General features: G+C 51.2%; 1 protein-coding gene across 5 annotated transcripts; it reads left to right on the top strand.

The window, feature by feature from the left end:
• On the top strand, positions 1-27,440 carry Septin8 (septin 8). 5 transcript variants are annotated; one of them, XM_087910641.1, is made up of 10 exons: positions 1-156; positions 12,534-12,654; positions 13,995-14,190; positions 14,525-14,711; positions 15,613-15,774; positions 16,264-16,360; positions 16,783-16,951; positions 17,136-17,268; positions 17,378-17,568; positions 26,126-27,440. In XM_087910641.1, exons 1-10 carry the CDS (start codon positions 127-129, stop codon positions 26,289-26,291), a joined length of 1,452 nt encoding a protein of 483 aa, XP_087766767.1. In that variant the 5' UTR covers positions 1-126; the 3' UTR covers positions 26,292-27,440. The 5 variants fall into 5 exon arrangements, with proteins under 5 accessions (XP_087766767.1, XP_048293614.2, XP_048293613.1 ...); XM_048437657.3 differs by lacking the exon at positions 1-156 and having other exon boundaries at positions 14,531-14,711; XM_048437656.3 differs by lacking the exon at positions 1-156 and having other exon boundaries at positions 26,129-27,440.
• Positions 27,441-27,996: the final 556 nt, after the last annotated feature.

The raw sequence follows: 27,996 nt of genomic DNA, 5'->3' as shown, positions 1-27,996 counted from the left end.
CCAGGAAGTGGCCATATTGGATCCATTCAGCCGCAGCCGCCCGGGCGGAGCGCGTCCCGCAACCGGCTAGTCCCCGCCGCGGCCCCGGCGCACCCCGCAGCCCGCCCGCCCGGTGCGCTGCTCGCCATGGCGGCCACCGACCTGGAACGCATCTCGGTGAGGCCCGCGGCGCGCGGGGGCGCGGGAGGGGGCGCGAGGCGGGCTGTCAGTACCGCGCGACGGGACCTCGAACCCAGGGACCCTGGAGCCAACCCCGGGAGGGGGGGTCTCGGCGTGTCGGGCTTCGCGCGCCGTAAGCTCCTTTTCGCGGGAAGAAGCCAAGACTTGGGCGGCTCTGGGCAGGTGTGAAGACAGACTCGTGTCCAAAGGGGAGGATCCCGGACGCCCCTAACTCTCCTTCCCCAGGGCGTTCCTGCACCTCTGGGGACCTAGCCGCGCAGGTGCTGTTAGCTGGGTGCAAAGAGTGAGGATGGAGCCCCAGCGATTCAGGGATTAACCCCCCCCCCCCAAGCCCCCAACACACACACACACACACACACACACACACACACACACACACACACACACTCCGGAAAGAGCTCAGGGGAGTTGCAGACTTTGGTCCTGAAGAACCCAGGCCTGCTATTCATCTCCTTCGCTACCGCCTAGGAGCCTGGATCCTGGGTGCAACTCCAGACAGGTCCAGGGCCTCAGTGGCAGGCTCTGGGTCTGCGGCAGCCATTCTCAGGAGCTGAAGTGATTCCAGATCCAAACCATTGAGTGTTTGCTTGGGCCCCAGTCAGGGAATGTCTTCCTCCGGGCTGACGTCCCTTGGTGGTCCTAACAGGGGTGTGTGTGGACCTGAGCCAGGCCATAGCTCGCGGAGAGAGGCCTTTCGGGGGTTGTCTGCGCCCTCTCGGTGTCAAAGACTGGATTTGGGTGTGTCTGGGAGGCTAGGCTGTGACAGTGAAGGAAGCTGTGTCCCTTTGCCAGCATGTGAGGCCCTGGTCGGCTGGAAGAGGAGGAGGGGAAGGGAGGGAGGAGGTGGAGGAGGGCCCAGGGGAGGGAGAATTCTGAATGTGTGTGACCGATAACGAATTGGTTCTGGGACTAAATAAGGGAGCCAGGACTTATGTAATTATGCTATAAATACTGTCATCCGAATTTATATATGCAAATTTCTTCTTTAATCTGAAAATACATTTGTTGGTTTTGGGGAATATGCATAATAAAACAAGAGATCTTGGTTTCATAATGTGTAGACTGGTGTGTTCTGTGGCCCCTGGAGAGGGGGGCTGTGTGTCTGTTAAGTAAGTTTGACTCCATGGGGAATCTGCACAGCCTGTGCCAAACCCAAGATCCACTTCAGTCCTGTGGCTGTAAAATGGAATTTATGTACTTCAGGAAAACAGCCGAGTCCTTATAAACCTGCCCAGTCGATGGAGACCAAAAGATGTGTGTGTCTGCATGCTGTTTTTTCTGTGCCTGGCTGACCGGAAGGTTATGTCTGGGGTTTGTTTTGAGGTCAGAGGCTTGTCTAACAGTTGGTCTTGCACAGAAGAGAGAAGGGTAGAGCAACTGGACTCAGTGGCCTGAGAGGATTCCTTGAAATGCTACTTGTTGGTCATGGGACCTCTGGCGAGCTCTCTAACCCTCAGTGTTCCCCAGTCTATACAGCAAGAGAAACTTTTGTCTCCCTCAGAGCTGTGTGGAGTCTGTGAAGGAATGCAGGTGAGGCGCTTCATGATAAGGACTCAGTAAATGCGGCGTGTGAGCTGCCGCGGGGAATGCGTTTGCCTGGTGGCCAGAGATGATCCGCAGAGGGTCGGCTGAGTGTCTACACTGTGCAGCTGTGGCTTGGGAGGACCTTGCCTCTGTTTGCTTTTGGATCATTTCTGTGGGAAGTCTTCACATTATCCCCAGAGTGAGCCAAGGCCCAGGGAGGGACAGACTTGGTGCAGCTGGAATGCTGGGATTCTGGGACCTTGCGCGTGGTGTGATGGTTACGCCAGAGGGATGGATGCCTCCCCCGCCCTCTGCACTCTGGGCCCTCAGCCTCCTGGGAGGACTTGGACGGGTTTGAATTTGGGTGGAGATACTGGGTGGAGTTTGGCTGGAATTTAGAAGTCTGGCCTCTTTCTTCCCTACCTTGTCATCTTGGGAAGGTAATTTCCTTCCTTATCTTGTGCGCCACCATTCTGATTCCTTAAAGGCGTTTTTGAAGGTTAACTGTAGTCTCCAGCTTATTGGAGACATGCTTGGATATTTCGCCAGCTGCAAGGTTTGGTGGTGCTGTGGCCCAGGTTTGGTGGTGCTATGACAGGTATACAGTGCCCCCTTTGGCTTGGGCAAAGGTGCTCAGAGCAGCCCTTTGAGGACCTGAAAACTTACAAGATCACATAGAAGGGTATGGGCTGTAGCTCAGGGGTGGAGAGCTTACTTACCTTGTGTAGGAAACCCTGGGTTCAATCCTCAGTGCTGCCTGAAAGAAAAAATGAACACTCAGCCATGTACTTTGAGATGGAGGTGTGTTGGTATCTTGACCCACTTTTCCCAGCATGTTGTACACATCATAGGCCTATCTTTATTATATTTTACTTGTTATGTGTGTGTGTGTATGTATGCACGTTACATGTAAACATGTATGCATACATACATACATGTATACATGTAACGTGGAGATTGGAGGACAACTTTCAGAGTCTCTCTTTCACCATGTGGGTCCTGGGAATGGAATTCAGGCTGTCAGGTGTGACAGCAGATGCGCTTACCCACAGCCATCTTGACCCCACATCTTTGACCTCTGATTGGGTCCTGCTCAGCCTTGGTCAGCTCAGGGGCTTAGGTTGATGGCTGTTGTGTGGGTTTGTGGGGTCAGCCCTGAGTAGGTTCTGTCATCTCTTGCTCTACTTGAGCAGTCAGACTCCTGCTGCACTCGGGTCCCTCTCTTGTTTCTTGGTCACGGACTCTGAGGCTCACTCCCCTCTTGCTCTGACTAGCTCCTGGGATTCTCCTGTCTGCAATGGAGCAAGGTTCAGACTCCTAGGTGAGGGACCCAGTAGGGCCCGGGCAAAGAGAAGGTGCGGGGGAGAGGGAAGAAACGTGAGGCTGCTTCATGCTTGGCATTCTTCCCAGCCAGTCACTTACCCCCCATCTCCGCTTTATCCTCGGCACCATCTGGTACATCCGTTGTCACCCCTGTAATCTTGACACTTCCCCAACAAGCATGCCGTCCAAGGAGTGCCTATTTTGTCTTAAAGCTAGGGGTGTGGGAGGCAGCCCTTCTCACCCAGGTGTAGCTCAAGGCCCCTCCCTGTCTCCGGGATCTCTGTATCCTGTGAAAATGACCAGCAGCCCTGCCAAACCTTTCTGGACAGAAACCATAGCTGAGTAGAAGATACATGTAGCTCCCAGTGGCTAGCATTGAGGGGTCACATGTGAATGCCAAAGGCAAAGCCACAATTCTACAGCTTTCTCTAGGATGTGGGGTTACCCTACCCTTCCTTCCCTACCTGCCATACCAAGGAACCAGCCTTACTAGGACCTTAAAGGATGGATCAGAGCTGGTGAGAAGGTATTGATGACCGAAGGGAGTATTTGACTACAGACTGCTTGGAGCAGGAAGAGAGTCGATGGCAAGAACAGTCTGATCACAATGCCAAGGAGGAGGGAGGATAGGTGGAGTGGAGAACTCAGGGTCTGTCCAAGAGCTTTGGATGTGTGTGTGTGGGTGTTTTTGTTTGTTTGTTTATTTATTTTGGTTTTGTTTTGTTTCTGTTTTTTGAGACAGGGTTTCTCTGTGTAATAACGCTAGCTGTCCTAGAACTAACTCTGTAGATCAGGCTGACTTTGAACTCACACTGCCTGTGTGAGTGCTGGGATTAAAGGTGTGGGCCACCATCGCCTGGTGACCGTGGGTGTTTGGATCTCCTGTCTCTTTGATGTCAGCAGGCTGAGATTGGATGAGGAAGCAGATTTTGGTTGCTGGCCCATCAGTCAAAGATGGGCCCAGTCCCATATGCTAGCTCCCACTGATGGCCCCTTGAAGTGATGGACTGTTGAGCCCAGGATGAACTAGGTCATGGTGTGTGTTTGGGACAGTTACTATCCCAGATGACTTTGTGGCTGACACCCAGCTTCCTTGGGACCATGCCCCAGCTGCAGGATGACAGAGTAAAGAAACAAGGACCAGCTGACCTCCAGGTGTCTCTCGGGGCTTCTTCCCCTTCCTGCTTCTGTACTGCCTGTAGGGTCTTGGGACTCCCAGCTATGTTCTACAATGAACTAGCTTTGTGGACAACAAGATGTGGAATTGGTTAGGCAGAAGAGAGAGACATCTGTTTGGGGTAGGGGATGTCTCCCAGACTCAGAATGCCTTATTAGGGAGCTGGAATGTTCTTTATTAGCTTCTGGAGGAGTCGTGTACATCCTGAGGGCTCATGTGGGGAAGCGGCAGGAGAGGACAGGGCAGGAAGCTTCTTGGTAATAGCTACAGTTGCCCTGTTTGCCTGGAGGCGAATTGGGTGTTCTTAGGACTAGTAGCTTCTAGGTACTTAGTATGTGGTCTGGAAGAGCCAAGTTAGAGGGACAGAATCAGAAAAAGAGAAGTCAGAGTCCATCTCTGATCATGCTGTCTGGCTGTTTTCTGTGGGCCTTCTGAGTGTGGGCCACCCAGGACCTGGGCTTCAGTGGGGGCTGAACCCAAGATTCTCTCCCCAGGGACAAAGCTGACCCTCTGCCTCCTGCTGGGGTAAATGGGCAACAAATGCATCATAACTGTGCCTACAAAGCCGCCTCTGGCCTTGTCGGTGCTAGAGCGCGCCCTCTGGTCCTTGCCAACACCGTTATCCATCCTGTGGTGGTAAATAAAGCAGGGACAATTTGGAACCCACATTCCTCATTCCAAGGCTGGTGTTTCATGTGTGAGGAAATGCAGCCTTCTCCTTTGAATGAGGTTGGACCACTTGTGGCTTTCCCCATTGGCAGACAGCGGTGGCTGCCCCTAGAGCCTAGCCAGGCGGAGAACTGGACCGGCTGTGCCTTCTGCAGCAGAGCGCCCCATATGTGCAGTGGCAGGATGGAACATTTCCTCTTCCTCCCTGCAGCACATCAAAGCCTAAGAATGTCTCTGTCTCGCAGTCCTGTGGGTGGCGGGGACAGGCATGGCCCAGGAACTGTGCTTTTGGTTTCCCAGAAACCTAATTTTGATGGAACTGTAGATCGAACCATCGTTCGTTGATGAGCTGTAGCCTGGCTATAGGAAGAGGGAGAAAGTATCTTAGACAGAGAAGCAAACGACCAAGTACTGGGGTCTAGGAGAACAGGGAGGGGCAGAGGGTATTTGTGCTACCAAGTTCCTGGTCTCCCTATAGAAGGATGGCGGGGGGGGGGGGATGACTGGTCTAGTGAGGGTGACTGGTGGCTCAGCAGCCTTCTCCCCATTGTTAAAACTGGGGGCCACCACCAGTGGCACTGTGACAGCTGATGGGGCTGAGCTTTCCTTCCAGGTTGCTGCTGTAGAAAAGAAACAGTGTTGCCCAGGTATCCTCTGGCTTTAGAGCTGGTGTGTCTTGTTTCTGTTCTCCTTAGGTCCAGGATGACACCTTCTCCATCTTTGTCCTCCCACATAAAACCTTTTAGTTATTTCTCGTAACCTCTGACCTGGGTTTAGAAGCTTGCTTGGAATCCTGGGACCAGAGCCTAAGCCTTTCCTGGGAAAATTCCTAGGATTCCTCTTGGGCTCAAGGACAGTTGTGCTTAACACCACAGTTCTGGCCAAAGGCCTCTGCTCTGGCTATTTTTAAGGCCTAGGCTGCTTGGGATTAGCTGAAGCTACTTTGTGCCAGGAACATGGATGGAGAAGGATCAGTGGTACAGTGTCCTGGATCCGTTGCTTCCCAGTCTGGGTTAGTGTTCTCCCGAGGAGTGGGCTTCCTGTCTAACTGGCAGGATATACCTGAGGATGCTTTGAGAGGAACGAGAGGGCAAAGCATTCTGAATTTCAAGCCCTAAGATAGCCGAGAAGGCCAGAGCAGTCTGTGGAAGACCTGGCATTAGGGAGCAGGGCTTTTGTTTGTTTGTTTGTTTTGTTTTGTTTCTTTGAGACAGGGTTTCTTTTTGCAATAGTTCTGGCTGTCCTGGAACTCTTTTTGTAGACCAGGTGGCCTCGAACTCAGAGATCCACTTGCCTCTGCCTCCCAAGTGCTGGGCTTAAAGGTGTGTGCTACCATCACCACCTGGCTAGGTTTGATCCAGGATTCAGGATTCTTGATCCAGGATTCAGGAATTACATTTCTTAGATTGGGTATCTGTTCTGATTCCCTCCCAACAACCAACTTGGTTTGGGAATTTATTTATTTAATGTGCATTGGTGTTTTGCCTACATGTATGTCTATATAAGGGTGCCAGATCCTTTGGAACTAGTGTTATAGACAGTTGTGAGCTGCCATGTGGGTGCTAGGAATTGAAGCTGAGTCCTTTGGAAGAGCAACCAGTGCTGAGCCACCTCTCCAGCCCCCCTGTCCCAGGGGGTTTGAGTTTTTTCTGTTCTTCCACAGCTTTGCCAGTCTTGTTAGTGTGGATATTTGAGCTGGTGATTTCCAGCCTCGGAGTATAGTCGGCTTCTGTGTGGGGACAAGCTCCGAGACCTGATTTCTCCCTAGATGCCGCCTCAACTCTTGGTAAAATGAGCAGTTCTTCGTGTCTGTCAATTAGGGCTGATCCTGAGGGTTCAAACAGAGCAGTTCTGGACCAGGAGAGGGATGTCCCAGTTACCCACTGGGCTGTATAATAAACAAGGTCCTCTGCTTTGTTCTGGATGACCAGACATGCAGGATTGCACGTCTTAGTTTGGTTATTTTCTCTGATGTGCTGAAGAAAGAATGACTACAAATCTGGGGCTTGGCTCAGGATCCAGGAGCTTGTTAGCGACTAAGGGGGGTTCTTAGCCCATAGAGTTTCTTATTGTGTGCAGATCTCCAAACTGCCCCTCCTTTCTGTCAGGGTGTCTTTGAAGATAAACATTTAGAGCCCCTAGTGAGCACCCTAGGTTGCTGGATATGAGAAGGGCCAGAGTCAGCAAGATCTGTGCCTGTCTAGGGCCTGCCAATCTAAAGGCTCTCCTCATGGAAGTCTCCCACGGCCTCCATGCCCCCAGAATGGACTGGAAACATCATCTCTAGCTTGTGCAGTAATGGCTTTGGTCTAGATCCATTCTCTGAAATGACAAAACACCATGTTTGGCCCAGGATTTTCTTCCTTTTTTTTCTTTCATTTTTATTTCCTTTTTTCCTTTTCACATTCTTTTCTTTTGAGACGGTATCATGTGTAGCCCAGGCTGTCCTCAGGCTTGCTAAGTATCTGAGGATGATCTTGAATTCCTGATTCTCCTGTCTTGTGCTGAGATTACAGGTGTGTTCCACCATACCTGACTTACACTTGTTTTGTTTGGGGAGGTACTGAGGATAGAAATCAGGGCCTCACAGATGGTAAGGCAAGTGCTTTAGTGCTGAGCTACACCCCCGCCCTAGGTAGTCCAAGCTGGCCTTGAAGTCGTGATACCCCCCCATAACCTCGTCAGCATTCCCTCCTGAACATGCCAAAGTTGCTTATGATTTTTATCTTTGCTTTGAGACAAGGTCTCTATGTGTAGTTCTGACTGGCTTTTAATTCCTGATCCTCCTGCCTTAGCCTCCCTAAGGTTGGGATTATGTGTTACTTCGCCCTGCTTGGATCTCTTGGGGGGCAGAGGAGTCAGATTTCTAAACAACAGACCTGCCTTCCCACAGTTGATTGGAATCACAGACCTCTGGCCACCCTGCGCCATGTCTGAGCATGGGTTCTGCCATTTCTACATCTTTCTTCAAGGATTCTAAATTAACCATGTCTGCTGCTGTCAGAGGGCAGCAGAGTAATGTGGCCAGAAGTGTGCGTTTCCCAGTTACATTGTCTCCATTCAGACCCTGAGCTGCCTGGCCTCTTGTAAATAACTCTGTCTCACAGGGCCCCAGTGGTCCTCATGGGCTGCCGTGTGGAGTAAGATGGAAACGGTGTATTTTAGAACTCATAAATGTTGGCTGTAACTGGTGGTCATCAGCATTGCTATATTGATCCTTTGTCCATTTACGGAGCTTCCCTGACCTCTCTGGCACTTAAGTTTAGAAAAAACCTGGGGTCAAGGATGTGGTGTCCTCACCTTCACCCTGCTGGCTATTCCAGTACCTGCTGTACAGCAGACTCACTACGAAGTTGGGAGTCTTCCAAGGCCACAGACCGGAGTGCTTTGCCTAAGGGCTTGTTCTGCTCGCCACTCCTGCCAGGGCTGGGCTCTGGTTAGTGCCACACAGGGTAGGAAATGCTCAGTGAGAGACTCTAGTTCTTTTGGTTTAGTTCACACAAGCCAGACTTTTTTTTTAAGGTTTATTTATTTATTTAGATGTATTTATTATATATGCTTGCATGCCAGAGGATGGTACCAGATCTCATTATAGATGGTTGTGAGCCACCGTGTGGTTGCTGAGAATTGAACTCAGGAAGGACCTCGGGAAGAGTAGCCAGTGCTTTTAGCCTCTGAGTCATCTCTCTCCAGTCCCACAAGGTAGTTCTTTTTCTGTCTCTGTCTCTGTCTCTGTCTCTGTCTCTGTCTCTGTCTCTCCCTCCCTCCCTCCCTCCCTCCCTCTTTCTTTCTTTCTTTCTTTCTTTCTTTTTCTTTCTTTCTTTCTTTCTTTCTTTCTTGTTTTTCGAAACATGGTTTCTCTGTGTAGCCCTGGCTGTCCTGGAGCTTGCTTTGTAGACCAGGCTGGGAGAACTCAGAGATCTGCCTGCCTCTGCTTCCCAAGTGCTTGGATTAAAGGTGTGCACCACTACCGCCTGGCTTTCTACAAGTAGGTTTCTTTTGACTTTTTAAGACAGGGTTTGTCTGTAGCTTTGAAGCCTGCCCTGGAACTCACTCTGTAGACCAGGCTGGCCTTGAATTCACAGAGATCCACCTCTCTCTACCTCCTGAGTGCTGGGATTAAAGGTGTGCGCCACCACCGCTGGCTACAAGGTAGTTCTTAGCAAATGGCTGGTATTGTCTTGTGAGCTCTGTTCCTTTCTGAGGCTGCAAACTCAGACTCCTGGCGGTCTATGCTTCCCCTTGGAGTTCCCCCACTCTCTCCTGTCCTGTGCATGCTTGTTCTGTGGAGACTAAGGCCCCACCCAGCTAGAGACACATGGAGAAGGGACCATAGGGAGGGCAGACAGGAGCTCCCCAGCTACTCTGCCATTTTCTTGGCCCTGCTGCCCTTTAGTCTTAGGCTAGCTCTGCAGATGATCACAGGGTAGTCATAAAGACTCCCCCTGGGCCACTTGCTTTGGCATCATGCTGATTGACTATCACCAGATGGAAGGGCTGTTACCAGCGGGAGATCTGATAGTCTGAGTCTGGTCACTGCATCATGTAGGGGACACCTCGGGTGTTACTAATTCTTCCTGTGCTGTGACTATTTAGGCTAGCAGACATTTGAGGGGAGGGTGACTCTTTGCAATAAGTAGGACACTTTGGGTCACAAGTTATTGATGCCAAATGCGTGATCAGGAAGACTGGCAATAGCAAGAGGAAAGCCAGAAGGTCACATCAGTCTCTTGAGGACAGGGAAGGACACTGTCTCTGTCAAGGCAGTAACCATTATTCGGTGTGTGTAGGTGTACCAGAGATGGATGTCCACTCTGGTCCCTGATCTTCCTGGGTAGACACTGTGCAGCCTGGGCAATAACTTGGGGGTGATGGCCTCCTCATCCTCCACACACTTCCACAGAGGGAGCCACACTGTGTGAGGGCTGCTAAGCCCGGGTGGGTGGGCGGGCCTGTGCAGTCCTCAGTGCTGCTTCTAGTCCCTGGAGCCCAGAACTGTCAGAAAGTTGGGGGGAGTGAGGCATAGGCTGGCCTGTTTTTTCCTTCTTCTTCTCTTTAAGTGTTCTGCTGTGATGTGTGTGTGGTGTGGTGTGTGTGTGTGTGTGGTATGCGCGTGGTATGGTTTGGATTGTAGACACAGCTGACTTGGTCAGTTTTGGCGGCAGACTACAGGATGTTGGATTGCATCACCCTTGGAAAGAGAGCGTGGATAAATATGCAGCCTTCTTAGCGAATCATAGCATGCCTTCAATTTGGAGATTTTCAGTGTCACCTAAAAATAATCTCCAGATTGTCCTGTCCTGCGTTTGATCCTCAGGCTGCCACCAGGAGGAAGGAAGACCTGTGTAAGGTGGGCAGGTGGCACCTCCAGTGTGGCAGCGTTTGAAGATGGTGTTGTGGATTTAAAAGTGAGCAGTGGAGCCATGGCAGGCAGGGTGGGAAGCATAGGGAGCACAGCTCCCCCAGCCTGTGGAGAGCTTCCTAAGAGAGGAGCAGAGGTGGAGAGCCATGATGCATAAAATGTTAAGGATTGGTGCCAGGAAACAGGACCACTGTCTGGGAGGGCCTGACATGCTGTGCAGGAGCCAGGTAAGGTCAGGTGCCAGCAAAAAGGCAGAGAACCTGGGGAGTCCAGGACTTCAGGGAAGCTGCTCAGCGGGTAAAGGTGCTGTCAAGGCCGACCCTAAATTCAGTGCCTGGAACTGGGATCCATGCGGTGGAAGGAGAGCACTGACAGGCTGTCCTTTTACCCCTGCAGGAGGCCTAGCACGTGTGAGCCCCACCCCTACCCCCTAAGTAAATAATTGATTAAACAGCGTGAAAGAAGGGGGAATGTAGGCGTGGCTCAGTTGGTAGCTTGCTCACCTAGCATGCACAGAACTCTGGGCAAACCCAGATCAAATCTCCAGCGTGGCATAAAGCTAGGTATGGCAGCAAATGCCAGTGATTCCAGTACTGGGGATATAGAGGCCAGAGAATTAGAAGTTCAAGGTCATTCATGGCACAACAGGTTCAGAGTCAGCTTGGGCCTGTCTCAAAACAAAACAACAACAACACCCCCCCCCCACACACACACACACACAAGGGAATCTAGAAGTAACCAGTGGGGGAATTGAGCCTGGGGGAAGCCTGAATGCCAGGCAAAGGGGTAGGAGTTGGGGGAGAGACTCTATGAATTGTTTCTGATATGGGCACCAGGGGACATTTGCAGCCCTAAAGGGCCTTGTGAGTGGGTAAATTGGGACATGACCCTTGGGATGGTGGGAGGGAGGAGAAAGGGTTATTGTGAAAAATAGGCTCCACCAAGAGTCTTTGGAGAAAACAGGTTTAGGGCGAACCTGGCTTGTTTGCAATGGGTATAAGAGTCACATTGGGTCTAGGCTGCTTGAGACAGGTGTTCGTATCCTAAGGCAGGTTGGGTTTTTGTGCCCGATTGGCTAGAGAGGTACCGGCCAAGGCAGCAGGGTGTGGCTGCAGAGAGCTGATATCTAGGTGCTGAGGAGGCTCTTGTGTAGCCTGAGCCACAGGGCACCCCTCCCCCGACTCTTTTGCCCACTGTGCTGTGTCCACATTTACGAGGGTGGCCATGACACTCAGAGCTCCACTGTGGAGCTGTGGACGGGAGAGACTCCTGTGTGCTTTCCTGTCCCTGGTGGTGGTTAGGGCATAGGCACTGAGGAAGAAAGGGGTATGGTTCTGCCCAATATGGAGCTCTGTGGGCCTGGAAACCTGCCCTCAGGGTGACATCTTACTCGCACTCCCAGGGAAGCCACTGAAAGTGTCCACACAAAGTTGGGTCCAGCCTTGACCCTCGTTTGGGCCTTATTGCTTCTCTTAAGAATGCTTCAGCCCAACTCCAGTGGTCCCTGATCACTTGGGTCCTGATGCCCACATTTCTGCTGAGGTCAGGCTTCCACATTCTCTCCCAGAATCCCCTTTCTGAACAGTCATGACTCGGGTAGGGTTGGAGACCCCAGAGTCTCCAGATACTACCACTGAGTAGTGGAAAGTGGATGTGGGGGACCACCAGCCCAGCCTGACAAGTGGGGGGGCCTCTGATGTTTCAAGTAGGGGCTGGAAAGGGCCAGTGGAGGGTGGTAGCATTCCCACCTTCCTCAGAACTGACTGTGTGAATATACACTTTCTAACCTGTATCTCTTGGGCTCTTTGAAGATTCCGGGGAGGCCTAGGGTTCTAGCTCAATTGGCAGTTCCTGCCTAACATGCATAAAGCCCTGAGGTCCCCTGCATCACATAAACTGGCACAGAGTGCCCGCCTATAATATCAGCACACAGGCGGTGGAAGCAGAGTTTGGAAGCTGAATATCATTCTTGGCTGTGTAGCAAATTCAAGGTTATCTTGGATGCCATGAGACCCTGTTTAGTGAATAGATCCAGGGAACTGGGTATGGTGATACATCCTCATCGTCTTAAATGCCTTGGAGACCCAAGCAGTTGGGTAGTAAGTTCAAGGCCAGCCTGTCTCAAAAGTGAGGGGACTCAGGGGCCCACTGGGGAGTGTGGCATGGAGTTGGAACCCTGGTGACTTCAAGGTGTGTCCTGGGTGGTACTGAGAACTCAGGCACCAGGGTCAGGGCCGGTCTGACACAGACACCTTCTTTCCCAGGAGGCTCACTGTCTTGTTGTGCTTCTCTTGGCAGAATGCAGAGCCTGAGCCCCGGAGCCTGTCCCTGGGCGGTCATGTGGGGTTTGACAGCCTCCCTGACCAGCTGGTCAGCAAGTCCGTCAGCCAGGGCTTCAGTTTCAACATTCTCTGTGTGGGTAAGTAGTGGCCTGGCCACCTATCAAGCTGGGGAGACCTTGGGTTCAGGCCTTGGTCTTGCCTCTGTCATGATCAAGAGCAGGACTAGATCCAGCACCTGACTCACAGTCGCCACAAAGAGGAAACAGAGGTGGGTCCATGAAAGTGCTGCCTACACTGGGTGTCTATCATAGAAATTCAGTCACTGGTTCATTCATTTATTAAAAAACAAACACTGGGGGCTGGAGAGATGGCCCAGTGGTTAAAAGCACTGGCTGCTCTTCCAGAGGACATCTGTTCCCAGCACCGATGTCAGGTGACTCACAAATGCTTGTAGCTCAAGTTCCAAGAACCCTGACACCCTCTTTCTGGCTCTCATAGGTATCTGCACATAGACACACATGCACACATAAATAAAAATAAATCTTCAAACTCTTTTCTCCTTACTATGTGACAAAGATACAGTGTTGAATGAGACCCTGCTTGGTCACCAGATCACAGGGTAAATCTCATGTGCACTTTGGAACAAACACAGCCTGACTGGGGAGGCTCCAGGTGTCCAAGGCCCAGGACTCCCAGAGGCACAAAGGCTATGCAGGGCCCTCTGCAGGTATCCCTTGGGAAGAGGCTACAGGGACAGCTCCTGGTGGTTTTAGGTCCTGTTCCTGTGGAATCATGACCACCTTGGCCTAAGAAGGGTGGTGTTCAGAACAGGCTGTGTGTTTTGTGACTAGGTCCCCTTGAAGCCTAGTCTCAAAACACGGTGGTATCTCTATAGCCTGGTACTGCCTTTTCCCCACTCCCTGGGGAAATGTCACATGCCCTGCCTAGCCATGTCTTACATCAAAGGTTTCCTTTATGATTTTCTTCTGAACATTGTTTCCTTTCTTCTTTTTTTCTTTTCCTTTCCCTTCCTCCCCCCCCCACCCTTTTTAAGAATGTATTCATTTTATTTGAGGGAGCACATGGCAATGGAAGTCAGAGGACAACTTGGAGTCACTTCTCCCCTCCTACCGTGTGGGTCCCAGGGATTACACTTGGGTTGCTAGGCTATGCAGCAAGTGCCTTTACTCACTGAGCCATTTCACAGACCTTTTTTGGGGTTTGGAATTGGAGTTGAGATGGAACCCCAGGTCTTTATACATGCCAGACGAGTACTCTAAAACTGAGAAACAGCCCAAGCCCCCACCCTCACCCCCCACTCTCAGAGGCCAGTGAGGAATGGAGTAGGAGGCTTGCTTCCGCTCTCTCATTCTGGGGTTGAGGGTCTTTGAGCCCCCCTCATCTAGCTGCCAGCTAGAGACGGCCCTGGTTCTAGACTTTGATATTCTCCTCTCTCCCTGCTGTCCCCACTCACCAGGGGAGACTGGGATCGGCAAGTCCACGCTAATGAATACACTCTTCAACACAACTTTTGAGACCGAGGAAGCCAGTCACCACGAGGAATGTGTACGCCTGCGGCCTCAGACCTACGATCTCCAGGAGAGCAACGTTCATCTCAAACTGACCATCGTGGATGCTGTGGGCTTTGGGGACCAGATCAATAAGGATGACAGGCAAGAGGCGGGAAGGGCGGCTCCACCTAGCCTTGTGATGACCCCGAACTGATTGACCCTCATCCTAAAACTTCCCAATCACTTCCTGCTTCAAAGTGCCCCATACATATAGTGCTAAGGTGGCCTAGGAAGGCTGTTGGGGAAGGGCTGAGGTCCTGGGCCATTGACAGACCAGTTCTTCCTCTAAGAGGGTATAAGAAGGGGTCAGTCAGCCTCCTACACCAGATAGGGCAACGCTGCTCCCAGGGAGGAGAGTGGGGATAGCCTGGCTTGGGCTCTAGGCTGCCCTTGCTTCAACCAGCGTCTGCCTCCCAGGTGATGAAGCTGTCTGTAGTTACAGGCCCATAGTTGACTACATCGACGCGCAGTTTGAAAACTATCTCCAGGAGGAGCTGAAGATCCGCCGTTCCCTCTTTGACTACCATGACACAAGGATCCATGTTTGCCTCTACTTTATCACACCCACTGGGCACTCCTTGAAATCCCTGGATCTGGTGACCATGAAGAAACTAGATAGCAAGGTACATACCCCTCCTTGTCACCTGACCTCTGCCATCTACCTCTGGAAGGCGGTGTGGTGACTGCAGTTGGCTATCCTGTGGTCAGCTTGGTCCTCTCTGGCTACTTCAGTGGTCCTCACTGAGCTTTTCAGAGCTTCGTTCTCAGCAACTTCCTTCTCATTTGAAACTATGCTTTTTGTCTATCTATTTTCCTTGTACAATGACGAACCCCCCCTGCAGACCCTCTGTCCAGAGTGTCCCTCTTCCATCCAGCCTCTTATCTCTAGTTCCTCTCCTCACTTCTTTCCTGTCTGACATGGCTTCCCCCTGGCTCTCTTCTGAGCCTACTAGGAGAGGAGAATGACTCAGCTTGAATTGTGAATGAGGGTAGAGGGTAGAGAGCAGTTTCATGGGGTGCTAGCAAGGTCTGGGGGTCCTGGAGGATCCGGGCACCTCTTAGTTATCTTTCAGCCCTTGTGACTGCCTTTCCATCTCAGGAGTTAATTGTCACCATGAAAAATAGGGTAACCTTGGCCTGGGAGAGTTCAAGGTTTTTTCCATAGCTGCTACTCCTGGGTCATCTTGCCTGCTTAGTGGTTGGCTTGGTCACCACTACTGTTTCTGTCAGACCCCAGGCCAATCTGGACCTTCAGAGCGTCCTGGGTCCAAGTTGAATATGCCCCTGGCTGTCAAATGGGGTGCTGGGAAGTTGTATTGGGGAGCCGAGGCCCAGAGAAGCATTACAGCTCATTGTTAGGGTTCCTGATATCAATCACAGTGGCCACAGGTGGCGAAGTTTGGCCTGCAACTGATCGTTGGAGCCACTGTCTTCCTGATTTTCTGCTCTTAGTGCTTGTCCATGGTCAGTGATCATTCCTCAAGATGGGCAACTAACCTGCTGCCCCTCCGCTGACCTTCACAGGTGAACATAATTCCCATCATTGCCAAGGCCGACACCATCTCCAAGAGCGAGCTCCACAAATTCAAGATCAAGATCATGGGTGAGCTGGTCAGCAATGGAGTCCAGATCTACCAGTTCCCCACAGACGACGAGGCTGTTGCAGAGATCAACGGGGTCATGAATGTGAGTGCTGGGCAAGGGCCTCGGGACTCCTGAGTCAGAGGGCTTGGGGACACCAGTCTGAGATGAGACTCAGCTTCTCAGAATGTTATCCTGCACAGGGTGGGTAGGCGTGTATGCCTCCCAGGCCTGAATTCTGGGGGCACCAGACTAGAGGATTTGGATTTTGGGTTTGCACTAAGGGTGCCCTAGATCTGTGTGTCACAGGTGAACTCAGGGTGGGAATGTGATGTCTGAAGGAGCGAGTCCATATATGGCCAGGGGTCATAGGTCCTTTCAGAGCTATGCTGGCCTGAGACGAACACACCACAGATAGGAAAACCCAGTCGGGAGTCTAGAACATTTCTCTGAGAGAGACAGGAACTGAGCCTCTAACCCTTGTTAAAGAGCCTTGTCAAAGGCTGGTGGCCCCTCCCTAGGGTGCAGGGGTGTGAGAAAGTCTGCCCCCTTGTTCAGCACAGTGCTCACATATATACCTGGGCCCCCTTTTAGGCACACCTGCCTTTTGCTGTGGTGGGCAGCACAGAGGAGGTGAAGGTGGGCAACAAGCTGGTTCGAGCTCGACAATACCCTTGGGGAGTGGTGCAGGGTGAGTGTGGGGCAAGCCTCTCCCCAGCTGGGGCCTCAACTCAGTCTCCTCGTGTCCTGCCAGCCGAGGCCCTAACCACTGTCCTGCTACCCTCTGCCCATTTTCCTGGCTGCCTCACTCTGTGGAGCTCCCTGAGGCACATGGCCATGCTCCTGCTGTTCCTTTGCCTGTTTCCATGCCTATTTCATGCTGTGGAACCATGAAGGCATCCAACCACTGTCTGGCTGTACCCCCAACCATCTGCATGTTTGTTTTGCTCTGGGGAACCACCAAAGCCCCCTAACCATTGTCTTGCTTTCCCCCTGCCGATCTGCACACCCGCCTCATGCTGCTTTGGAGCCACCAAGGCACCCAAGTCCTGCCCGGCCGCTCCCCCACCTATCTGCACGCCTGTCTCATGCCTCTCACGCCCCTGCTTTCAGTGGAGAACGAGAATCACTGCGACTTCGTGAAGCTGCGGGAGATGTTGATCCGGGTGAACATGGAGGACCTGCGGGAGCAGACCCACAGTCGGCACTACGAGCTCTACCGTCGCTGCAAGTTGGAGGAGATGGGCTTCCAGGACAGTGATGGTGACAGCCAGCCCTTCAGGTGATGGCCTGTGCTGCGCTGCCTCAGCCACTCTTGTCACGCCAGCACTTGCTCTCTTAGGCCTTGTAAGCCCGAAGGCACAGGCTGGTGGGAGCCCTGAATCCTCTTGTCCCCAGCATCTCCCTGACTCCATTGCTCTGACGGCCTCACTTCTACCTTTGGCCTCTCCTTTGGGTCTCCACAGCCTCCAAGAGACATACGAGGCCAAGAGGAAGGAGTTCCTGAGTGAGCTGCAGAGGAAGGAGGAAGAGATGAGACAGATGTTCGTCAACAAAGTGAAGGAGACAGAGCTTGAGCTGAAGGAGAAGGAACGGGAGGTGTGTGTCAGGCCCGCTGTGGAGAGGAAGTGCCAGGGCAGGCTGGCTGATGGGGACATAGGGGACCTAGTCTGCCCATTCCCAGTTGCCTCCCTTTTCCCTTCCCCAGCTCCATGAGAAGTTTGAGCACCTGAAGCGAATCCATCAGGAGGAGAAGCGCAAGGTGGAGGAGAAGCGCAGGGAGCTGGAGGAAGAGACCAACGCCTTCAACTGCAGGAAGGCAGCCATGGAGGCCCTGCAGTCTCAGGCCTTGCATGCCACTTCACAGCAGCCCTTGAGGAAAGACAAGGACAAGAAGAAGTAAGTGGCATCTCCCCTGGGCTGTCTCCTTACACCTGCTCTCTGCCCCCCAGGTCACTGCTCAGCCTCACGCTCACCGCGGTCTACCCTCACCACCTCACCTGCTCTCCACCGCGTACCTCCGACTTGCTCTCACACTAGTCTTCTCGCTGTCTCACCGTCTGGATCTCTCTCTCCTCCCTCATCCTCCCCCAGCATCCTCAGCGTCTAGTCCTCTTCCCTGCTTTTGTAGTGAAGGAGCTGGGTCATGTGGGCAGCCAGTAGCAGGGGACAGCCAAGCAGGTATAACCACAGGATACTGGGACAAGTCTGTCCAGCCAGGAGAGGGGCGAATGTGGAGACCCTGTGCTTCTGCTTGAGCAGCTGTGGCACATGTCCCTTAGGCCTCTGAGGCTGGGGTTGTGGAACTCATATTAGCTGGTAGATGGCGACACGTGACAGACAGCAGGGACTCATCAGGACAGGCCAGTACTGCCCCAGTCCCTGTCTTCTCTATGCAGAGTAGAGAGTGACAGGTGACAAGGAGGCTCTCCCAGGTGTGTCAGCTTAAGGTCACAGAATTCCCAGTCATGTTTCCTTAGCACTTTTCTTTGCTTGCCCCACCCCCTCTCACCCCTGCTGCCTCCTTTTCTTTGCCTTCTTTTTCAAAAAACAAAAACAAAACTATTATTTATTTATTTTTGATTGTAAGGACTAAGTCCAGGGCCTTGCACACGTTAGACGTTAGATAAGTTCTTTACCACTGATCTACATCCCAGCCATTTTGGTGTCCTCCGCAGTCCTTTCCCATGTTCCTATCTGGAGTCTGGTACCCTGTCTGCAGTGACTCCCAGTCTCCTGCTCTACTTCATTCGGAGACTCAAGTGGTCCCATCCACCTCAGCATCTGGGTGCATGAACTTGACTATGTCCTGCCTTACCCCTAGGTGGCATTCCCTGACATACACACACACACACACACACACACACACGAACATGATCGATCCTCTCTCTCTCTCTCTCTCTCTCTCTCTCTTTCACTTTCCTGCCTCAAACTTAAAGTGCTTCTCCCTGGGGCAGACACAACACTTAGGACTAGATGCACACTGTGGTTCCCAAGGTTTGTCCTCTGCTTTGGGGCAGGGGTTCCCCTTTTGTGGTCTTCCCCATCCTGATGACTGACAGCCCATCCCAGCTACCAATTCCCAGAGGATCCAAGGCCCATTTCCCCTCAGTCTGGAGAATTTTACACTTGCTTTCCGCCTTGATCCTATTTCAGCCCTTGGTTTGGTGAGTGTGGAGGTTGAGGTGCAGTCAGTGTGGGCTTTAAGCTGGCAGCTCAGAAATGTCCCTCCTTGTGAGGGGGACATGGGACAGAGTCTGTATATTCAAAGTGACTTTGCCCTGCTCCCTGCCAGCGTGGCCCAGGCAATCTGGTGAAAGTAGACAGTGTCCCCAAATAAGAAACTAGGAGAAGCCCCTGCGCCAGCCAGGTGTGGTAGCATATGCTTCTGATCCCAGCTTTGGGGAGGCAAACGCAGGAGGATTGCTCTTAACTTTGAGGTCCACCTGGGCTACGTAATGAGTTGCTAAACTAGCCTGGGATATGTAGCAAGGATCCTGTCTCCAAAAAAAAGGAAGGAAGAAAAAGAAAGAAAGAAAAGGAGAGAGAGAGAGAGAGAGAGAGAGAGAGAGAGACTGACTATAGAGCAGCTTAGGGTGGAACTCTCATTATGAAGAAACAACTCTCAGTAGAAACCTGCCCCAGATGTCCGGTCTCCTGGGATATTGTTTCCCAGATCTGGGTCTGAAAGGCCTGCCCTTTCTAGTTGGGCGGTTACACTAGAGAGCTTCAGTCAGTTTGACCCTGGGAGAGGGGACTCTGTACCTGTGAAGCTAGAGCTGGGGTTCAGGGGTCATTGGCCCCGTGGGATAGGGTGGGCCAGGCATGCATTTGGGGAGTGGGTATTTTCATGGCCGTTTAGTTAAATGGCTTTACTTGGTTTGTACTCAGTCTTTAAATTTTAATCAATTTTTGCGAAATTACTTCCCAATCAGATTTTGACCCTCAGCCCGGGACGCCACAAACTGAAGCGAGTTCCCTGCTTTGCTCGTCACAAATGCCAAACTGACTGCCCTTTCCCAGTGTCCACCTTGCTGTCTTTTGCTTCTATTTGGTTTGGTCTGCGTATCTTTTAATGTGTCTGTTTTTGTTTTGTTTGTTTTGTTTTATTTTTCAGTTAAAGCACGCACAGACTTACATGTCAAGAGCGGACTTTAGACTATCATGTGTTAAGTTGCTTGAGTTACACCTTGTGGCCCTTCTCTCATAGCATGGTGTGAGGACGGACTGGGAGCCGGTACAGACTCCAGTGTTTACAGCCTTGCCTTGGCCCCTGGCTGGCCCCCGGCTGCCTGGGCCTGTCCAGCCGCCCCTCTCTATGCAAACGTATCCGAGCCATGAATGCTGGAATCTCAAACTGACAAGGTTTATTTTTTCCAGAGCCGGTGGCTGGTCTTCCATTTACAGTGTCACTATTCCCTGACGGAGCAGTTTTGTGCCACTCTAGTGATGGCTCCAGCCAGCGACTCATGTGATACCCTAGGCGTGGCCTGTGGTCTGGTATATACACACACGCTGCAGAATTTGCCTGTTTCCCCTTCATTTTAATTTTTCTAACCTAGAGCTTAATTTCAATAACTTTGAAACACTTCTAAATTTTTATTTTGGCACCAGTATAAAGACAAATAATATCTATCTTTCCCATTATTTTTATAAGTAACACAGATTCCCTGATTTTTTTTTTTAAACTAAAAAGATCTCTAAACCTTCTTACATAGAAAGCAGCCCTATAACATATAGGGAGAGGTGGGAAATAAAGTTCCTATTCTGGCAGTGTTTGGAACTTCTTTATGGACTGCAGTGGACCCCGAACAAGACCACGCCCAGCGTTTTTACTGTGAATGTAAATGGAACAGCAGCCCAAACCCTTGTCTCTGCCCTCGAGGTGCTACCTGTGCAGGGACCACATGCGTGTGTGTTAAGTGTTTGACTCCAAATAAGCCGCCTGCTCCCGACCAGCGTGCTCAGCGGGGAGAGGGCTGTCATGTCAAGGTCACTGTTACTTCTTTCCTGGCCGAGTCATGGTGCAAGAAAATAACGGTGTCTGAAGTATTAGGACAGTTTGGCAGTGGGGGGAGAAAAACAAAAGCCTGGGGGCTAAGAACGTCCCCTCCAGCTTTAGTTTCCAGGTGAACACTTTTAAGAAAGTGGCTGCCAGGTGGGATGGTGCAGGCCTGTGATGCCAGCGCTTGGAAGGTGGTGGGAAGCCAGAGACGGGCCTCAGTTACACAGTGAGGTAGAGGCCAGCTTGGGTTACATGAGACCCTGTCTCAAAAATAAAAGCAAGGAAAGTACTGACAAAATCCATTCTGCTCTGCTCCTGATGGTTTGCAAGCCTCGGGGTTGTTGGTACAGCACCAGCTGGACACCAGGCTCCCCAGAAAGATTGGCTGCACCCCAAGGAGCTGATCACCCAATGGGCTTCTCACTGAGAGCCTGAGGGGTCCACACTGATTCATGCTGCATTCAGGTTTTTACGCCCCCATCTCCCTCCACCATTGCCCCCTTCCTGCCAGGCCTGCCTGTATTCATCCAGGACCAGTCTGGCTCCTTCCTGTCCTGAGATGATGGCTCATTCAGAGTGAGCTGGAGGGGAAGGTGGTTGTGAGTGCGCTGTGACAAGACCTCCCCAAAGGCACCTGTACTGTGAGAGGCTCCACACAGCAGGAGAAATGCCTTTATTAATGCTCTAAGGAAAAAATCCTCCGTGATCAGGGTGCATCCTGGCCAAAAGTCTGGACTCTCAAACTATTTAGAGAGGCCGTTTTAAGCAAAAGAACATAAAATTCAGCTCAGTCCCTGGAAGCCTTGTGAGCATCAGAGCTAGTCCACCTCTGGTCATGGCAGAGCTGATGTTGAACTTCGGTGTCTGAGGCAGAGGTGAACTGCAGGCCAGCGGCTCCTCCTAGGGAAATTGTATATCTGAAGGTGTATTCACTTAGGTTCAAACCTGACCTTCAGAGCAGCCTCTCCTAGCCAATATATTTCGAGACTAGGATGACCCAACGGGTCCACTGGTTGTATAAAATAAGACTGCTGGCTCAGAGTCATGCTGGGGACTCTGGAGCCAACAAATTTTACCACTGGCACCTGCAGCTCAGCAGCCACAACTTGGGCATACTGGAAGGCTATTACGGTCAGTGCCCACCTTTTGGCCCAAAGCTTGCTGGCATCTCTGGGGAGACTTGACTTGCATTTTCTAGGGTCTGAGTTGCTCCCCCATGGATCCCGTCAGTCATGGCAAGCTTTTCCCCTGCTGTGTGGAATTTTGTTTTCTTTAGCTGAGGTTAAATTAATCCTTGGTGTGCAAGAAAAACGTGAAGCTTGCCCCTTGAGGCTGCGGCCCCCGTGTACAGCTGGGACTCCCTCCTCTTTCTTCCCTGTCACTTGTTGACTTCATGGGACGGTCATAGGATCATGTTGACATTTGCTGTTACGTTTCCCCTGAGCCATTTCGTGTTGTGGTAGAGTCACCGTGTAAGTTACGGTTCAGACCTGCACTTCCAAGAGAGAAAAGATCCTGTTAATAATCATGCCAAACTCTAGGCACTCAGGAGGCTGAACTAGGAGAATCACAAGTTCAAGGCCAACCTGGGCCACTTAGCAAGACCCCATGTTAAATTAAAAAAAAAAAAATGCTAGACAACTTGCCTAGCATGACTGGGGACTGATTTCTCTCCCAAGTCAACAGCCATCAAGCAGCTGTATCCCAGGCCAACCAGGGTGTATGTTCTCCTTCATGCTGGGAGGCCTGAATCCAAGCGCCTGTGGTTGTACAAACTATCCCTGTATATGTTCCTGTGTGTGTGTGGACTCCCCTTGTCTGGGGCTCATACTGGGTAAGCAGCCCAGGAAAGCCAGCTTGCTCATCTATTACGTTACCATGCATCTCTAAAACCACTTCAGTTGTTAATCCATTTACCCCTCCACCCATTGACTTGTTTCTGTTCCTTTCCATCCACTTTGTACTCATTTGTTTTCATTAAATTTTGCATTTATTTTGAGTTTTTTACAGTGTCATTTTTGGGCAGTAGCTTTTCTGAAATCAAGTTTCTTGAGCATATTAATATTCCGCAGTTGTGGCAAATGCAGCCTGCTTCCGCTGTGACCTCTGTGAGGGCAGAGCTCCCGACAGAACTCCATTTTTCTAGCGAATCATGATGCAGACACCTGTGAGTGCTTGTGTGATGAAGGCGTCACAGGAAAGAGAATCTGCAGTCTGTGGCTCTTGAAGAGTTAAAGGGTCCAAGACTGAGGGAAGGCATACCCTGCCCTCAGGGAGTTTACCTCTTTGTTAGGAAAGCTTGGCTTGAGACAGCTCACCCTACGTGTGCTCAGCTCTTGTAATGATATGCTCTAACGTTCTAATCCTCACCGCCCTATGGTCAGATACTATTGTCCCCATTTAATAGGGGAAGTCCCAGAGGTTCCATAATTTCCCAAGGCAGCACAGCAAACAAGTGGATGAACTGCGATTTGAATATTGGTCATCTGTATCCTTAATCCCTGTGCTAAAGCTGGACATCTCATTAGGATCACTGGGAAAGAGTGGAAATGGGGTCATTGTTCGAAGTGTGGTGGTGTGGGCCATGGGCCCGAGATGGTTCTGTAGAGGTGGGAAGCCTTGGGAGACGGAAATGTTTGGGTGAAGGGTGGACTGGTGGTTGGAGAGAACAAGCTGCCTCTGATCTTTCTCCCATCTCCATCTCCTCCGGCCTCAGGCCTTCGCTAGTCCCTGGCTCTTCCAGGAGGGGACAGAGGAAGGTGGATTGTGTTCATATTCACCAACCATGGGGATTCCCATTTGTGTATTGAGATGAGGTGAGTTCCTGGCAAACAACAAAAAGGCAAGCAGAACAGACCCCTGATGGAGTCTTAACAATGGCAGCATTTGCCGCCCAAGAAGAGCTACTTCATCTGTAGATACGCCGGCAACAGGACACCTCCTCTTCTGGCACGGGGCTCTCAGGGTTGCCTTCTTTCTCTGTGAACTTGGGAATAGGATCAACTGGGGGGACATTTTACAGCTAGAGCCTCCTGGTTGATAGGCGTAGGTGCTATGCAGCAGACACCCAGTGCCACAGGATACCCACACTGGTGTGAACCCTTGAGATGAACTCCTGTCCCATCCACACAGTGTCTTCTTGTACATGTTGGCCTCTGGATGGAGCAGCATGAGGCCAGTCAGCATATTACCTTGCCAGCCTGCTGCGTGTAGCTGGAGACATCTGAATGTCAGGTTTCTGGTCACTGTCAGCAAATACCCTTCGTCTTCCCAGGACCTATCTGGAGGGCAGTTGTTGACAAGAACCAGAGGGCAGGGTTCCAGGTATATATGACTAACAAGAGGTGCACAAGAGTTCTGTTACTAGAAAGGTCTCCAGCAGCACTGAAACCATTTGAAGTGTGCTTTTACAGAAACCCCGAACAGCCAGATGTGGTGCCATGTGCCTACAATCCCAGAACTCCAGAGGTTGAAGCAGGAGGATTTTAGCTTTGAGGTCAGCCCAGGCTGCAATTTGAGCTCAAGAAAAAGGGGAGGGGGTGTGCTGGTGAAATGACTCACCAGGTAAGCCTGCCAACTTGAGTTTGGTTCCCCAAGACCCATGAAGTGGAAGGAAAGAATTAACTCCCACAAATTATCCTCTGATGTCCACAGAATAAATAAGTATATGCGTGGGGGAAGCTCCAATAAGCAAAACCAGAGGAAAGACAAAATGGTACCCTGCCTCACAATGTGGCCTGTCTGGTCCCTGACCACACAGTGAGCTTCTGGCAACACACTGTACCCACCCCCCCCCCCACTCCATGGCTTAGCATATTTATAAAAGAGCTGCTCACAGTGACAAAGTTTCTTGGAACACCTCTAAATTTATGGCCTAGTCATTCAAGTCCCAGCCGGCATCTTGGCCAGCTGGGCTCCACAGCTTTAAGACTGGCTCGACAGTAACACGGCTCCAGACAGGCAGCTGGCTTCCTCCCTGCCGTCTGTGCAGGTGTCCTTCTGTCCGCAGGGCAGGCTGGGCTCAGTCACCCAGCCGGCAGCACAGGACTCGGCATCCCCTCTGCATGTGTCAGGAGCATCCTTAACATGAAGTTCTCTGCATGAGGGCCTTCAGAGTCCACAGGGGACATGGTGCTGCTCTCTCATCGGACCTGAGGAGAAGGTGTAAATCAGCACCACATGGGGATGCTCAGATTCAGAGAGACTTCCCAGCTTTTAGAGGGAGCCAGGTGGCTGGGACTAAAGTGCTAGCTACTCTTGTGTTTGGGACAAGTCTGAGAAGCTGGAGGGACCTGGCCAAGCCTGGCAGGTAGAACCAGAATCAGTCTGTGAGGGAGCAAGGCGTGGTGGCGCACACCTTTAATCCCAGCATTGGAGATGCAGAGGCAGGTGAATCTCCATGAGTTCTGAGCCAGCCCTGGTCACGTAGTGGGACCCTGTCTCGGAAAATGAGAGACGCCTGAGGACTGGCCACACCCTTTAGGCAGAGGCGGGCTCACGCTAGCTTACTTCAGCTCTGAGAGACAGAACCAGCCCTTGCCGAGGAAGGAAAGAGTAAGTGCAGCCTTCTCCCTGGTTTCCTGGCTCTAGAGGACAGAAAGGGAAGGCAGGGTCACAGCTTCAGGCCACCTTACCTCTTCTGGTTCTGATCTAACCTGAGGACCAAGTAACTTCCCCAGTGGTTCTTCTAGAACTTTCTCTCAGTCTCATTACGAGAAATGTAAAACCAAAGAATTTATAGGCATGCAAGCATAGTGAGTTCCCACAGGTTCTGGAGGCCTCAGAGTGAGACAGAGAGGCTGGCTGACAGGTGAAACAGAATTGGTGCAGGAGGGTAGCCCCAGACTTCTCAGGTGTGGCTTCACAAGCACCTCACAGCCACCATACTGCTCAGCACTGGCAGGTGTCAGCACACAATGGTAACCTTGAAACAGTCATCTCAGCGATCGGTGCCGGGATGATCACGTGGGTCATTTTGAGCACGGTATGACTACCCTACTTCATAGCACTAACTACCATCCTAGGAGCCCTCATCTCCAACCTCAGTTAACTATCATTAATCTGCCATTCCATCCTAATCTGTTCTGAGAGCTGCTGACACGGCCCCCACTCCATGCCTGTCACCACACACTCATGTAGAGGGAAGGTCTGGATGTTATAATCCTCAATATTAAGCACCCAGATCCTTTTCCCATTCCCGATCATGGCCACCAGACTGTATTCTTGTTCCTCACTTCCAAAAATCCTTCCCTGTGAGCTCAAGGTTTGCCATACCAGGGAACACAGCATGATCATATACAGAGCATGGCCTCCGGTCAACCTCTTGCCATAGCTGGCGTGCTCAGTGCATCTTCTGGAGCCCACAAAGGAACAAGGGCCATGGGTACTGTGTTGAGCACAGAACGTGTCAGCCAGAAGGGCCAAGCTGATGTCTACGTGTGCTTTCTTTAGCAGATCAGATATAGGAGCACAGCAGTCGGGCATGAGCATCTCCAGCTCTAAGGTGATGATGACCAAAGCCAATGTGGAACCCTTGAACTGCAGCAGCTGGTGGCCCGCCATCCAGTGCTGTAGCTGCCTGGTCAGGGACGCGACGTGGAGGGAAGGATTCCTCTGAGGCAGCAGTTCCGCCACGTGGGGGCCAGCTCAGGACCATCAGGGCGTGGAACTGGAGACCATGGTTGTTCCTGTTAGGACAGAGCCCCACCCTCCCCCCTTGTTTTCACATATCAATAACCAAAAGTGCAAACAGTTTCTATTTCCTTCAGGGAGCATCCGGTGTGGCCCGACCCTTTTCATTCCCAGATAGTCTGATATGTGACATGGTCACTCTGAGGCTACAGCGTATAGGTGACCATGTTTGGATTCTGAGAAATGTGAACTTACTGTTCAAGATAAAGGGAGCAGGGAAGTGATCTGTAACCGCTTGACCTGAAGAGAAACCTCCAACCTTGTCAACAGCACCAGTTTTCCATAACGAAACTGCCCTTAGTGATTTAACCTTCATGCTTCATAACAGACCAAAACACCATGCCATTTCTTCATTTGCATAATTTTGCCTTACTAATAAATACATCCTGAAGGATGGCCTCCATCCCCCCCCCCCAACTAAAACCAACACGAACCCGGTGTCTGATATTTTTTTAAGTGCCAGATCAATACGGTCTAACGTCTCAATAAGGATTGTGTGTAGATGAATAAAGACAGCTAGCTGAATGTGTGTAAAGTATAGCAAAGGCAGACAGATATTTATATATGATATTCATAGAACGGAAAGTTAAATATTTTTGCAGTGTGTATTTAAGAGAGTAACTGACCATAGTAGTGCCGTCCAAACGTCTTTGTCAAGTGAATTCTGTGTCCTTTAGACGTGAGAGTCTGGTGGAATGGCGTGGGATATAAAGAGAACATTTTTTTTTCACTCTTCCGTATGTTGTGAGCCTTTGTGAATCACCTCGCCGTGGTGCATGTGCAAGGACGTGTTGCACGCCTGTGCCTTGCCTGTTCTGTGTTGTAAACAGCTGTTCCAAAGGCACAGATGAGTCTCAGGGAGACTCCATAAACTTCCTGCTTATTATAACCCAGAAGCCCAGCAATGTCCCCAACGTGGAGGTCCTAATGAAGTCCGTCCAGAAGAGGCAGCCCCGTCCTCCGCAGCTCCCCCCTCCCCGGGGTACAGCCAGAGCCACATGCTTTATGAAGTCTTTTACACATGGAATTGACTGTAAAAAGAAAATAAAAGAGGCCAAAGCCCTATATCACATGACGGTAGCTTTTGTTTTCTTCTCCATGGGGACTGGGGCATCCACAAACCGAGGAGATTGGTCTTCTAGTGGCCTGCCACCGAAAATACTGCTGGAAGAAAAACCAAACCACATCTTGTGTGTCTGGCAAGTCACTAGGAAGTGGTGACTCGGTAATGCACATCACATGAACTCCCTTTGCAGAAGCTCTCAAGGCTCTCCTGCCTGCTGGCTCGGACTCAGAGGTGCTCCCCAGGCTGGGCCATCTGGGTTCAGGGTAAGAGCTCACCCCAAGTTTCTCAGGAGCTGTGGGTCTTGCTCACTCCTCCTCCCAATCCCAGCATAGCTACCTGGAGAAAAAAAAAAAAGATGCCTCCCAGCTTCCTGGACAGGCACTGTGACAAACTGCCCATGGCCTTCACAGCCCTGCTCCTTCATGTTTTTCTTCAACCATATTTTCCCTTTGGTGTGTGTATGTGTGAGTGTGTATACACATGTGTGTACACAAGCATGTGGAGGCCAGAGGGTATCCTCACATGTCATTCTTTAGGTACTGACTACCTTTTTTTTGTTTTGTTT

Source organism: Myodes glareolus, chromosome 9, assembly GCF_982192425.1.
Source record: "Myodes glareolus chromosome 9, mMyoGla1.1, whole genome shotgun sequence".
NCBI classification, from domain to species: Eukaryota; Metazoa; Chordata; class Mammalia; order Rodentia; family Cricetidae; genus Myodes; species Myodes glareolus.
Note: the sequence above shows the minus strand (reverse complement) of the source record. Positions and strands in the feature narration are given on the sequence as shown.